At 44.2% G+C, this 15,599-nt stretch overlaps 1 protein-coding gene across 1 annotated transcript in view; it reads right to left on the bottom strand.

The window, feature by feature from the left end:
• Positions 1 to 14,204, bottom strand: part of LOC132206018 (protein FAM135A-like) — a 57,556-nt gene extending 43,352 nt beyond the window's left edge. Inside the window, exon 1 of the mRNA XM_059645704.1 lies at positions 14,154 to 14,204. Within this exon, the coding sequence (XP_059501687.1) occupies positions 14,154 to 14,204 (51 nt within the window). The remainder of the gene's footprint in view (positions 1 to 14,153) is intronic.
• Between the last annotated feature and the right edge of the window lie 1,395 nt (positions 14,205 to 15,599).

Here is a 15,599-nt window from a genome sequence, read left to right as displayed (position 1 = left end):
TTCTATGTTCAACAGTACATTTGCTCAGTATAGAGACTTGTGGTCCAGTGACCACCAGGCCAGAAGATCTGGTTCAAGTCTCACTTGACTGTGAGGCATACATGATGTTTGAACAGGTTAATTAAAATAACTATATGCTCATCATGGGATTACAAGATGTCATCTTAAGGAATTTATCTATACAATTCTATTTCCAAATTGAAATATACACGATACTGAGGTGACTTCACAAATACAGGTGGGCTAAGGGTCATATTTTACAAATATGAGGTTGTCCATTTAAGGCAGAGATGAGGAAAAGAAAGTCTCTCAAAGGGTTGAATCTTTGGAATTCTCTTTCTCAAAGGAAATGGATGCTGAATTTTCAAATTTTTTAAGGCAGAGTTGGACAGATTCTTAGTTATTGAGGGGATTGAGGATTATCGGGGGGATGCAGCAACGTTGAGTTAAGGTTAAAATCAGATCAGACATCATCTTATTGAATGACGGAAGAGGCCTGAAGGGCTGAATGGCTTATTGTGCCTACTTACTAAGATCAGAGTGAGAGGGTATCACAATACTTGTGTGATTATCATAATACTTGAGTGGTACCTCAGCTGTTTACAAGTGTTTAGGCAATCATTATTTTCTTTCCAATGGATTATGAACAATACATTAAACAAATTATTTTTGTTTAGACAGTAAAGGTCATTTGGTATACATAACATGCCATTCATAAAAAAAAATGACCTTGCAATATTGTAAATACATATTTGCATCAACACTACAGGAGAAAATTTAAATGCAGGCTGCAGACAATCTGTTTTTGTTTGAACAGACAGTGCATCTTTGAGGAGGAGCACTTGCCCAAGCTTTTACTTAGAATAGCCCAACTGGTTAGTGCTAGATTAACTGAAAGTGCTATGTGCAGTAAACTCCAAGACTACACTGATGCATCAGTAAGACCCAACTGCAAATGAAACTGTGAAACAGGAAGTGAATAATCTGTGTGTTGATAAAAACACTCTTGTTAGTTCCAAGTTGGAAAATATTTACTAAAAACACAAACTTTAAAAACTGAATTCCAAATAAAGATGGAACCATCGGGGGAAGAAGGGAAGAAAGTCTTACTCCATAATAACACTGACTATCAAAGGTTGACACTAATATATCAACTTCTCTAAAGCTCAAACAATTATACACTTTATCCTGAAAACAAATTTTACTTGTGTCAAATATTTAAACAGTAACTTGTTACCTCTCACAACTACACAAAATCTGAGCAACTCTCTTATTTGTGGGTAATGTGTGCCAAATATGACATCTGGCCTTTGCTTTTACAATTGAAAATTTAATATATTCCACTTTGAAGGAGATAGATTTATCACTAAATATCATTTGGAATGTCCTTTTCTGTTGACAGCACTGTTCCAGTTCATGACTATATGTGCAATCAAGCGTGGTTAACCCCAAAATCAGTGCTTTAGCTCGACACTGACGTTGATCTGAAATGCACAAGCTAAATAAAATCAGATAATTTGGGAAGGCTATGTTGAAATAACATACAGAATTTTGGGCAACGGGTGCTCTGGTCCAAGTGGAACATCCTAGGTCATTAATTCCTGGAATCATGCCATTTTAAACTGAACTTGTTTTTACTGGCAAATAAAAATATACTTGTGCATGATGGGGCATCTTAAAGTTGGAATAACAAATGAAAACAAAAGTCTTTCCAACAGTCTGTTCGCAGTGTTGCAAATGTGTAATTATAGTATGTACATTTTGTAAAGATGACTAATCTATCTCTAACATGGACACAGAATATTACAGGATGCTTCCCAGAATTCAAATTACGGCTCATGCGGATTTACAATAGTTAAAAAAAGCTGACAGACTGATGTATTATTTCAGCATCAATCATAATGAAAGACATTCAAAATTCAATTAATGGACGGTTGGACCACACTTTGTTCCAAGGGCACGTTGTGAAAATTCTAAGCTCTATGAGAACTACAGCCTGGACTTTGCTTTCAGAGACAGTAATTGATCAAAGTTTATAGCCAGCAAACATTTTGTTTTGGTTGCATTAAGACAGGTTGTGCCACACCATTTTGGCAGAAACTGGGGGGATACCTGCTCGGAGGAAAACAGCAGCAAGAGCCACGTCTTTGGCACCAAGGTTGATGCAGTTGAGAAAAGCAGCAAGCCAAACAGTCAAGGCAGGTAAGAGCAAAGCAAAGAATGAGGAAGGACTGATAAATTAAACTGTATTCATTTCAATACAAGAGATCTGACAGGTAAGGCAAATGAACTCAGGACATGGGTGGAACCTGAGACTGGGATATCACAGCTATTACAGAAACATGGGTCAGGGATGGATAGGACCAGCAGCTTAATGTTCCAAGACATAGATGCTATAGGATGGATAGAAAGGGGGCACAAGAAGAGGGGAGTGGCATTTTGGTTGGCTGTAGATAGGAGATTCTGTAGAGTACATCTAATTAAATTATTTACGTGGAACTGAATAAGAAAGGGATGATCACCTTATTGTGTTTGTATTATAGATGCCCCCACCAGGAGTCAGCCGGAAATTGAGAAGCAAATTTGTAAGGAGATCTGAGTTATCCGTAAGAATGCTAGGGTGATAATAATAGGGATTTTAACTTTCCAAACATAGACAGGGGACTGCCTATAGTATTAAGGGCTTGGAAGGGGAGAAATTTGCTAAGTGCGTTCGAGAAAACTTTCTCAATCAATATGTAAATGGCCCGAGTAGAGAAGGGGCAAAACCTGACCTCCCTGTGGGAAACAAGACAGGGCAAGTAACAGAGGTGTCAGTGGGTGAGTATTTTGAGGTCAGTGATCATAATTATATCCATTTTAAAATAGCTATGGGAAAGGACAGACCTGATCTAGAAGTTAAAGCTCTAAATTGGAAGAAGGCTGATTTTGACGGTATTAGATAATTACTTTCAAAAGTTGATTGGGGACAGACATTTGCAGGGAAATGGATGCTGGGATGTGGGAAGCCTTCAAAAATGAAGTAATGTAAGTCCAGAGATAGTACGTTCCTGTTAGTATGAAGGGCAAGGTTGGTAGGTGTAGGGAATGCTGAATGATTAGAGAAATTGAGGTTCTGGTCAAGAAAAAGGAAGCATTTGGCAGGTATAAAACAGCTGGGATTGAGTGAATCCCAAGAAGAACATAAGGGCAGTAGGAGTATACTCAAGCGGGAAATCGTGAGGGCAGGAAGGGGACATGAAATACCTTCAGCAAGTAGGGTTAAGGAGAATCCAAAGAGGTTCTATAAATACTTCAAGGGCAAACAGGGTCCCTTAAAGATCAACAAGGCCACCAAGCATGGAATCACAGGAGATGGGTGAGATATTAAATCAGTGTTTACTGTGGAGAAGGACATGGATGCTACAGAACTTGGGGAAATAAATACTGATATCTTGAAATGTGTCCATATTACAGAGGAGGTGGTGCCAGATGTTTTAAAATACATAAAGGTGGCTATATCCCTGGGAGCTGATCAGGTGTACCCGAGAACTTTGCTGGAAGGGAGGTGAGTGATTGCTGGGCTCCTTGCTCAGATATTTCTATCACTGACAGCCAGGGGTGAGCTGGACGACTGGAGATTGGCTAACGTTGTGCCATCATTTAAGAAAGATGGTAAGGAAAAGCCAGGAAACTACAGCCTGGTGAGCCTGTTGTCAACTGTGGGTATGTTGTTGAAGGGGATTCTGAGGGACAGGATTTACATGTATTTGGAAAGACAAGAACTGATTACAAATAGTCAAAATGGCTTTGTACGTGGGATATTGGGTCCCACTAACATGATTGTGTGTTTTGAAGAAGTAACGAAGAAGATCGATAAAGGCACAGCAATGGGGGCTGTCTACATCGACTTCAGTAAGGCATTTAACAAGTTTTCACATGGTAGATTCGTTATGAACTTCAGATCACATGGAATACAGGGAGAACTCGCCATTTTGATACAGAATTGGCTCAAAGGTAGGAGACTGAGGGTGGTGGGGAAGGCTTTTTTTTGGACCAGAGGCCCATGGTCAGCAGTGTGCTGCATGGAGTGATGCTGGGTCTGCTGCTTTTTGTTATTTATATAAACAATTCAGCTGTGAATATAGGGGGTTAGTAAGTTTGCAAGCGACACTAAAATTGAAGGTGTAGTGGACAATAAAGATGGTTACCTCGGAGTACAACACGACCTGGTTCAGTTGGGCAAATGGGCTGAGGAGCGGCAGATGAAGTTCAATTTAGATAAATGTGCAGTGCTGCATTTTGGTACAGCAAATCAGTGTAGGATTTATACATTTAATGCGAAGGTCCTGGAGTGTTTGCTAAAGAAAAAAACTTTGGGGTGTAGGTTCACAGTTGCTTTTTAAGCTGAGTTGCAGGTATAGAGGGCAGTTAGGATAGCACAGTGGCTCAGTGGTTAGCACTGCTGCCTCACAATGCCAGAGACCCAGGTTTGAATCCAGCTTCGGGCGACTATCTGTGTGGAGTTTACATATTCCCCGTGTCCACATGGGTTTCCTCTAGATGCTCCAGTTTCCTCCCACATGCCGAAGATGTGCAGATTACGTGGATTGGCGATGCTAAAATTATCCAGGGATGTGTAGGGTAGGTGGATTAGCAGGAACTGCAGGGATAAGGAGGGGGTGTCTGTGTGGACTTATTGGGCTGAATAGCCTGTTTCCACACTGGTCAGTGCATTGAGTATACAAGTTGGGAGGTCATGTTGAGGCTATAAAGGGCATTGGTTATGCCACTTTTGGAATACTGCATTCAATTCTGGTCTCTTGGCTATAGGCAAGATTTGTGAAACTTAAAAAGGGTCAGAAAATATTTACAAGGACGTTGCCAGGTTTGAGCTATAGAGACAGGCTGAATAGGCTGGGATTATTGTGGAGTGGCACGGTGGCTCACTAGTTAGCACTGCTGCCTCAAAGCGCCAAGGACCCAGGTTCGATTCCGCCCTCAGGCAACTATCTGTATGCAGTTTGCACATTCTCCCCGCGTCTGCATGGGTTTCCTCTGGGTGCTCCGGTTTCCTCTCTCAGTCCAAAGCTGTGCAGGCTAGGTGCAGTGGCCATGCTAAATTGCCCGTAGTGTTCAGGAATGTGTAGATTCGTTCGGTAATAGGGGGATGGGTCTAGGTGGTATGCTCTGAGGGTCGGTGTTGTTGGGCTGAAGGGCCATTGCCACACTGTAGGGATTCTATGATCGTCTATGATCTATCTTCCCTGGAGTGCTGGAGGCTGAAGTTAATAAAATCATGAATGGTATGGACAGGGTGAATAGTCAAGGTCTTTTCCCTAGGGTAGGTGAATCCAAAACTAGAGGGCATAGGTTTAAGGTGAGAGAGGAAAGACTCAAAAGGGAGCTAAGAGGCAATGTTTTCCAAGCAGAGGGTGGTGTATGTATCAAGTGAGCTGCCAGAGGAAGTGGTGGAGGCTGGTACAATAACAACATTTAAAATATATCTGGATGGATATATGAATAGGAGTGGTTTAGAGGGATATGGCCCAAATGCTGGCAAATGGGACTAGATTAATTTGGGATATCTGGATTGGCATGGTTGAGTTGGACTGAAAAGTCTTTTTCTTTCCATCACTATGACCATGACTGGCTCTGCTGTAAAGCAGGGTACAGCAAGATCCAAGTGAGAAATTGTGACAGGACACTCTAGTCAGGGGCACGGACAGGCATTTCTGTAACCACGAGTGAGTCTCCAGGACGGTGTGTTGCCACCCTGGTGACAGGGTCCAATGTATCTCAGAACAGCTGCAGCAAATTCTCAAAAGGGGAGAGTGAGTAGCCAGTGGTTACTGTACACATTTGTACCAACACCATACATAGAAATACTGATGAGATTCTGCAGAGTAAATATAGGAAGTTGATAGGAGGTCAAATTTCAGGACCTCAAGGGTAGTATTTGCTGGACTACTCCCAGTGCCATGTGCTGGTGAGAGTTGGAATAGGAAGGTGGGGCAGATGAATGCGTGGCTGAGGAGCCAATGCAGAGGGTAGGGGTTTAGATTTTTGGATCATTAGGATCCCTTCTGGGGCAGAAGTGACCTGAACAAAAGGGACAGGTTGCACCTTAACTGGAAGGGTACCAAGATCCTGCCGTGGAGATTTGCTAGAGCTACTTGGAAGGGTTTAGTGTGGCAGGGAGGTGAAATCCTAAGCAGTTATCAGACAAGCGAGAAGGTTGAGGCTGGTACAGAAGTTGAAGAGAGCAAGTTAAATAGACAAGGCAAGCAAGGTAACGCCAGAGAACAAGGGAAGACTGATGAATTAAACAACATTGCAAGAGGCCTGACAGGGAAGGAAGATGAACTCAGACATGGAAGGGAACATTGGATTAGGATATCATAGCTATTACAGAAACATGGTAGAGGGGAGGACAGGACTAGCGGCTCAATGTTCTAGAATACAGATGTTATATGAAGGATAGAAGGGTAAGGAAAGAGACGAGGGGAAATGGCATTTTTGTTAAGAGAAAACATCACAGCATTACTTAGATATTCCTGAGGGATCATCCACTGACGTTGTATGGTAGAACTGAGAAATAAGAAGGGTGAGATCACTTGATGGGATTGTACTACAACACCCCCAGTAGTCAGCAAGAAGTTGAAGAACAAATATATAGGGGGATCACTGATAGCTGTAGGAATAATAGGGTTGAAACTGGAGAGGATTTTAACTTTACAAACATCGGCTGGGACTGACCATAGTATTAATGGCTCGGAGGGGGAGAAATTTGCTATGTGTATTCAAGAAAGCTCTCAATGAGTATGTAGATGGCCAGATAGAGAATGGGGAAAACTCTTAGGAAATGAGGCAGAGCAGGTGACTGAGCTAATGGTAGGGGAGCACATTGGGACCAGTGACTATAATTCTGTTTGTTTTGAAATAGTTATAGAAAAGGAAAGGTCTGGTCCACAAGTTACAGTTCTAAACTGAGACAAGGCCAATTTTGTTGGTATTTGGCAAGACCTTTCAAAGTTGGGGGGAGATGTTCACAGGTAAAGGGATGTCTGGCAAATGGGAGGATTTCAAAAAGTAAGAAAGGGATAGTATGTTCCTGATAGTGTGAAGGGCAAGGCTGAAGGAGGAAGGAACTCAAGATGACTACAGATATTGAGGCTCTGGTCAAAAAAATGGAGGCATATGAATAGTATAGGCAACTGGGATCAAGTGAATCCCCCAAGTATAAAGACAGTAGGAGTATACTTAAGAGGGAAATCGGGAGGGCATAAAGGGGACATGAACTAGCTTTGGCAGACAGGGTAAAGGAGAATCTAAAAAGATTCTACAAGTATTTTAAGAGCAATAGAATAACCAGGGAGAGAACAGTGCCCCTTAAAGATCAATGAGATCATCTATGTGTGGAACCACAGGAGATGGGTGAAATCCTAAATGAATATTTCTCATCAATATTTACCTTGGAGAAAGACATGGAAGGTAACAAACAGCTTTGAAAGGAGTCCACATTACTGAAATAGTGGTGCTGGAGGTCTTAAAATCCATAAAGGTAGAAAAATCCCTGGTACCTTAACTGGTACAGAGTCTGTCCCTCTTGCACAGAAGGGAAGGTGGGATAGGAAGAGAGTGTTAATAATTGGGGACTCAATAGTTAGAGGGACTGATAGAAGGTTTGCTGGGAACAAAAGAGACTTACGGTTGGTGTGTTGCCTCCCAGGTGCCAGGGTCCGTGTCTCGGATCGTGTCTTTGGGGTCCTGAAGGGAGAGGGTGACCAGCCCCAAGTCATGGCACCAACGACATGGATAGAAAGAGGGACAGGGGCGTCAGACACGATTTCAGGGAGCTAGGGTGGAAGCTGAGAGCTAGAACAAACAGAGTGGTTATCTCTGATAATGGGAACTGCAGATGCTAGAGAATCCAAGATAACAAAGTGTGGAGCTGGATGAACACAGCAGGCCAAGCAGCATCTCAGGAGCACAAAAGCTGACGTTTCGGACCTAGACCTCTCTGTGATGAAGGGTCTAGGCCCGAAAAGTGAGCTTTTGTGCTCCTGAGATGCTACTTGGCCTGCTGTTTTCATCCAGCTCCACACTTTGTTATCTTGGAGTGATTATCTCTGGTTTGTTACCCGTGCCACGTGATGGCGAGGCAAAGAACAGGGAGAGATTTCAGCTGAACACGTGGCTGCAGGGATGGTGCAGGAGGAAGGGCTTCAGGTACTTGGACAATTGGGGCTCATTCTGGGGAAGGTGGGACCTCTACAAACAGGACGGTTTCCACTTGAACCAGGGGGGGCACAAATATCCTGGGTGGGAAATTTGCTAGTGCTATTCAGGTGGATTTAAACTAGCTTAAAAGGGGGATGGGGAACTGAGGTTTAGTTTTAGTACACAGGAGGATGAGCATAGGAAGGACATTTACAGGATCTCACTGTCACAGGAGTGTGCTGGCAGACAGCAAGCTGGATTGAAGTGTGTCTACTTTAATGCCAGGAGTATCCGGAATAAGGTAGGTGAGCTGGCAGCATGGATAGGTATCTGGGAGTTCGATGTTGTGGCCATTTCGGAGACATGGATAGAGTAGGGTCAGGAATGGATGTTGCAGGTTCAAGGGTTTAGATCTTTCATTAAGGTCAGGGAAGGTGGTAAAAGAGGGGGAGGTGTGGCTCTGTTAGTCAAGGACAGTACAACGGTGGCTGAAAGAACTTTTGATGAGAATTCCTCTACTAAAGTGGTATGGGCTGAGGTCAGAAACAGGACAGGAGAGGTAACACTGCTGGGAATTTTTTATAGTCCTCCGCAAAGTTTCAAGGATGTGGAGGAGAGGATCGGCAAAATTATTCTGGACAGGAGTGAAAGGAACAGGGTGGTCATTATGGGAGACTTTAACTTTCCTAACATTGACTGGAATTGCTATAACGTCGGATTGCTCAGTTTTTGTCAAATGTGTGCAAGAGGGTTTCCTGACTCAGTACGTCGATGGCTGACAAGCAGGGAGGCCACACTGGATCTGGTACTTGGTAATGAACCGGGTCAGGTGTTTGATTTAGTGGTAGGTGAGCACTTTGGAGAGAGTGACCATAATTCGGTTATGTTTACTTTAGCGATTGAAAGGGATAGGAACATGCCACAGGGCAACAGTTATAGATGGGGGAAGGGCAATTATAATGTGATTAGGCAAGACTTAGGAGGCACAGAATGGGTTAGCAAAATGCAAGGAATGGGGACGATCAAAATGTGGAGCTGGTTTAAGGAACAGATATTGCGTGTCTTTGATAGGTATGTCCCTGTCAGGCAGGGAGGAAGCGATAAAGTAAGGGAACCGTGTTTACTAAAGAAATTGTATCTTTTGTTAAGCAAAAGAGGGAGGCTTTTGTGGTGATGAGATGAGGCGATGGAGTGTTACAGGTTATCTAGGAAGGATTTAAACAGAGAATTAAGAAGAGGACATGAGCAGACATTAGCTGGTAGAATAAAGGAGAACCCTAAAGCTTTCTATAGGTATGTGAGGAATAAGAGGATGACTAGGGTAGGAATAGGGCCAGTCAAAGACAGAAGTGGGAAATTGTGTGTGTATCCTGTGGAGATTGGAGAGGTGCTAAATGATTATTTCTCATCTGTTTTCACTGAGGAACAGGGGAATATTGTAGACGAGATGACTGAGTTACGGGCTACTAGAATTGAAAGGATTAAGGTTAGTAAGGAGGAGGTGTTATCAATTCTAGAAGGTGTGAAGGTAGATAAATCCCCTGAGCTGGATGGGATTTTTCCGAGGATTATCTGGGAAGCTAGGGAGGAGGTGGCGGAGCCTTTGGCTTTGATCTTTGAGTCCTCATTGTCTACAGGTTTAGTACCAGAGGACTGGAGGATTGCAAATGTTGTGCCTTTGTTCAAGAAGGGTAGTAGAGATGACCCAGGTAATTATAGACCTGTGAGCCTTACGTCTCTCGTAGGAAATGTTTTGGAAAGGATTACAAGAGATAGGATTTATAATCATCTAGCAAGCAACAATTTGATTGGAGATAGTCAGCATGGATTTGTCAAGGGCAGGTCGTGTCTCACAAACCTCTGAGTTTTTTTCAGAAGGTGACCAAGCATGTGGATGAGGGAAGGGCAGTTGACGTGGTGTACACGGGCTTCAGTAAAGCCTTTGATAAAGTTCCACATGATAGGCTATTGGAGAAAATACAGAGGCATGGGAATGAGGGACATTTAGCAGTTTGGGTTAGAAACTGGCTTTCTGTAAGAAGGCAACGAGTGGTGGTTGATGGAAAATATTCAGCCTGGAGTTAGGTCATTAGTGGTGTACCTCAAGGATCTGTTTTGGGACCACTGCTGTTTTTCATTTTTATAAATGACTTGGACGCAGGCATAGGTGGATGGGTTAGTAAGTTTGCAGATGACACTAAAGTCGGTGGAGTCTTGGACAGTGTGGAAGAATGTTGCCGGTTGTAGGGAGATTTAGATAAACTGCAGAATTGGGCTGAAAGGTGGCAAATGGTGTTCAATGCAGATAAACGTGAGGTGATTCACTTTGGGAAGAATAATAGGAAGGCAGAATACCGGTTCAATGGAAAGATTCTTGGTAGTGTGGATGTGCAGAGGGATCTTGGAGTCCATTTTCATAGATTCCTGAAAGTTGCCACCCAGGTTGATAGTGCTGTTAAGAAGGCTTACGGTGTGTTAGGTTTTATTGGTAGAGGGATTGAGTTCCGGAGCCGTGATGTCACGCAGGAATTGTACTAAACGCTAGCGCAGCCTCACTTGGAATATTGTGTGCAGTTCTGGTCGCCCCATTAAAGGAAGGATGTGGAAGCATTGGAAAAGGTGCAGAGGAGATTTACCAGGATGTTGCCTGGTCTGGAGTGAAGGCCCTATGAAGAAAGGCTGAGGGATTTGTGTCTGTTCTCATTGGAGAGGAGGAGGCAAGGGGGGTGGGGAGATTTAACAGACACATACAAGATGATCAGCGGATTAGATAGGGTGGGCAGTGAGAGTCTTTTTCCGAGGATGATGACTTCACCTTGTATGAGGGGGCATAGCTACAAATTGAGGGGTGATAGATTTAAGACAGATGTCAGAGGCAGGTTCTTTACTCAGAGTGGTAAGGGCGTCGAACGCCCTGCCTGCCAAAGTAGTTAACTCAGCCACATGTAGGGCATTTAGACATTCCTTGGATAAGCGTATGGATAATGATGGGATGGTGTAAGGGGAGGGGCTTAGATTAGTTCACAGGTCGGCACAACATAGACGGCCGAAGGGCCTGTTCTGCGCTGTATTGTTCGATATTCTGTGTACCTGGTCATGTGTATCCTAGGACATTGTGGGAAGCTATGGAAGAAATTATGGAGCCCCTCGCGGAGATATTTGTATCACTGACAGACATGGGTGAGGTATCAGAAGACTGGAACATGGCTACTGTTGTGCCATTATTTAAGAAAGACCACACGGAAAAGTCAAGGAATTCACACTTGTGTGTCTAAAGTCAGTGGTGGGTAAGTTGCTGGAAGAGATTCTGACAGACGGGGCCTATATGCATTTGAAAGGCAAGGACTGGTAAGGGATAGTCAGCATGGCTTTGAATGTGGAAAATCTTCCCACAAATTTGACTGAATTTTTTTGAAGAGGTGACCAAGAAGATAGATGAAGACCACAATGGTACACACTATCGACATGGACTTTAGCTCGGTAGACTGGTTAGTAGGATTACATCATATGGAATCTACAGACAGCTGGTAAATTGGATAAAAAACTGGCTTGATGGTAAGAAACTGAGGGTGATGGTACAGGGTTGTTGTTCAGAGTGGAGGCCTCTGACCAAGTGTGCTGCAAGGATAGGTGTTGGCCCACTATTGTTTGTCATTTCGGTGAACAATTTGAATGAGAATATGGGAACCATGGTTACTGCGTTTGCTGATGATGCCAATATTGGTGGTATAGTGGACAAGTGAAGAAGGTTATCTAGGAATACAATGGAATCTTGGTCTACAGCATACTGGCCCTGAGGAATGGCCCAATGAGTTTAGTGCAGATAAACGTGAGGTGTTGCACCTAAGACAAACCAGGACAGGAGTTACAAAGTTAATTTTAGGGCCATGGGGAGTGTTACCAAACAGAGAGATCTAGGGTTACAGGTACATAGCTCCTTCTGGATGTGAGTTTGCTCGCTGAGCTGGAAGCTTAGTTTTCAGACCTTTCGTCACCATTCTCGGTAATATAATCAGTAAGCCTCCGATGAAGCGCTGGTGTTATGTCCCACTTTCTATTTAACTGTTTAGGTTTCCTTGGGTTGGTGATGTCATTTCCTGTTCTTTTTCTCAGAGGATGGTAGATTGGCTCCAAATCAATGTGTTTGTTGATGGAGTTCCGGTTGGAATGCCATGCTTCTAGGAATTCTTGTGCGTGTCTCTGTTTAGCTTGTCCTAGGATGGATGTGTTGTCCCAATTAAAGTGGTGTCCTTCCTCATCTGTATGTAAGGATACGAGTGATAGTGGGTCATGTCGTTTTGTGGCTAGTTGATGTTCATGTATCCTAGTGGCTAGCTTTCTGCCTGTTTGTCCAATGTAGTGTTTGTCACAGTTCTTGCAAGGTATTTTGTAGATGACGTTCGTTTTGCTTGTTGTCTGTATAGGGTCATTTAAGTTCATTAGCTGCTGGTTTAGTGTGTTGGTGGGTTTGTGGGCTACCATGATACCAAGAGGTACAAGTAGTCTGGCAGTCATTTCGGAAATGTCTTTGATGTAGAGGTGAGTGGTTATGGTTTCTGGGCCCGTTTTGGCTGTTTGTTTGGGTTTGTTGCTGAGAAATCGGCGGACTGTGTTTATTGTGTACCCGTTCTTTTTGAATATGCTGTATAGGTGATTGTCTTCTGCTCTGCGTAGTTCCTCTGTGATGCAGTGTGTGGTGGCTCGTTGGAATAATGTTCTAATGCAGCTTCGTTTGTGGGTGTTGGGATGCTTGCTCCTGTAGTTCAGTATTTGGTCTGTATGTGTTGTTTTCCTGTAGACGCTGGTTTGAATTTCCCAAATGACTGTTCACTCTACTGTGACATCTAGGAATGGCAGTTTGTTGTTGTTTTCCTGCTCTTTTGTGAATGTTATGCCAGTAAGGGTATTATTGATGGTCTTGAAGGTTTCCTCTAATTTGTTTTGTTTAGTGATGACAAAAGGTGTCATCCACATAGCGGACCCAAAGTTTGGGTTGGATGATTGGCAGAGCTGTTTGTTCGAGTCTCTGCATTACTGCCTCTGCTAAGAACCCTGATATCGGCGATCCTATGGGTGTACCATTGGTTTGTCTGTAGGTTTTGTTATTGAAAGTGAAGTGGGTGGTAAGGCATAGGTCCACTAGCTTGATGATGTTGTCCTAACTGATGAGGTTGGTGGTGTCTGGTGTATGTGTCTTTGGTTCTTCTAATAGTGTAGTCAGTGTTTCTTTGGCCAGGTTGATGTTGATGGATGTGGACAGGGCTGTTACGTCAAAGGAGATCATTATTTCATCCTCTTCTATCTTGGTGTCTTTGATGGTGTTCAGGAATTCTTGGGTGGAGCGAATGGAGTGGCATGAGTCTTCTATTAGGTGTTTTAGTCTTTGGTGTAGTTCCTTGGCTAATCTGTAGGTTGGTGTTCCAGATAGCCAGACTGTGGGTTTGAGCGGGGGCTCCTGATTTGTGAATTTTTGGTAGTCCGTAGAAGCGTGGTGTGTTGGATCCATCTGGCTTCATTTTTGGAAGTCTCTCTTGTTTGATTCTCCAGATTTTTGAAGTTTTTTGAGTAAGGCTGTGATTCGGTTCTCTCGTTGTGGGTCGGGTCTATCGCCACCTGTTGGTAAGTGTCAGTATGTGCAAGCAGTGCATTCGCTTTCTCAATGTAGTCTGTTCGGTTTAAAATGACTGTCAAGCGTCCTTTGTCTGCGGGTAGGATAACGATGTTTTTATCTTTTTTGAGTCCTTTTAGGGCTTTCCTTTCTCGTGTATTGAGTGTGTTTTCTTCCCTTTTCCTGCTTAATTTTGGTGCGACTGTCTGTCTGATGGTTTGCTGGGTTTCTTTTGTGAGTTTGTTGTCTTTCAGTGTTGTTTCTAATGCTGCTAAGAAATCTTTCTTGTTGGCATCCCGGAAGTTGAGCTACAACCTGAGCTACAAATTTTCTCAAAACTCACCACATCGTTCCTTGCTAGGGGCGTCACCAACTTCTTGCTTGCCGGTGCCATCTTGCGTCCCTGAAACTTTATGTCAGACCTCCCTACTCTCAACCTTTTCTATACTCGAACTACAATTTTGGCTCCCATCCCCCTGCTGAATTAGTTTAAACCCACCCGAATAGCCTTAGCGAATCTCCCCCCCAGGATATCAGTACCCCACTCGTTCAGGTGAAGACCATCCTGCTTGTTGAGGTCCCACCTACCCCAGAAAGAACCCCAATTATCCAAGAATCCAAAACCCTCCCTCCTGCACCATCCCTGTCGCCACGCGTTCAACTCCTCTCTCTCCCTATTCCTCGCCTCACTAGCATGTGGCACGGGCAAACCAGAGACAAAGACTCTGTTCGTCCTAGCTCTAAGCTTCCATCCCAGCTTCCTGAATTTCTGCCTTAAATCCCTATTTCTCTTCCTACCTATGTCATTGGTGCCTATGTGGACCACGACTTGGGGTTGCTTCCCCCTCCCCCTTAAGGATCCTAAAAACACGAGCAGAGACATCACGCACCCTGGCACCTGGGAGGCAATACACCAACCGTGAGTCTCTCTTGTCCCCACAGAACCTCCTATCTGTCCCCTAACTATGGAGACCCCAATGACTACTGCTCTGCTCCTCTTCTCCTTTACCTTCTCAGCAGCAGTGCCATTTGAGATTATATCTATCCTGCCATGCAATCACCTATGAAGGAAACATTACTTACCACAGTAACTGAGATAATGGGAACTGCAGATGCTGGAGATTCCAAGATAATAAAATGTGAGGCTGGATGAACACAGCAGGCCAAGCAGCATCTCAGGAGCACAAAAGCTGACGTTTCGGGCCTAGACCCTTCATCAGAGAGGGGGATGGGGGGAGGGAACTGGACCGCTTTGCAGAACACCTCCGCTCAGTTCGCAAAAAACAACTGCACCTCCCAGTCGCAAACCATTTCCACTCCCCCTCCCATTCTCTTGATGACATGTCCGTCATGGGCCTCCTGCACTGCCACAATGATGCCACCCGAAGGTTGCAGGAACAGCAACTCATATTCCGCCTGGGAACCCTGAAGCCATATGGTATCAATGTGGACTTCACCAGTTTCAAAATCTCCCCTTCCCCAACTGCATCCCTCAACCAGCCCAGTTCGTCCCCTCCCCCCACTGCACCACACAACCAGCCCAGCTCTTCCCCCCCCACCCACTGCATCCCAAAACCAGTCCAACCTGTCTCTGCCTCCCTAACCGGTTCTTCCTCTCACCCATCCCTTCCTCCCACCCCAAGCCGCACCCCCCGCTACCTACTAACCTCATCCCACCTCCTTGACCTGTCCGTCTTCCCTGGACTGACCTATCCCCTCCCTACCTCCCCACCTATACTCTCTCCACCTATCTTCTTTTCTCTCCATCTTCGGTCCGCCTCTCCCTCCC

Source organism: Stegostoma tigrinum, chromosome 4 (assembly GCF_030684315.1).
Source record: "Stegostoma tigrinum isolate sSteTig4 chromosome 4, sSteTig4.hap1, whole genome shotgun sequence".
Classification (NCBI taxonomy): Eukaryota; Metazoa; Chordata; class Chondrichthyes; order Orectolobiformes; family Stegostomatidae; genus Stegostoma; species Stegostoma tigrinum.
The sequence above is the reverse complement of the archived record's forward strand: the minus strand, read 5'-3'. Positions and strand labels throughout refer to the sequence as shown.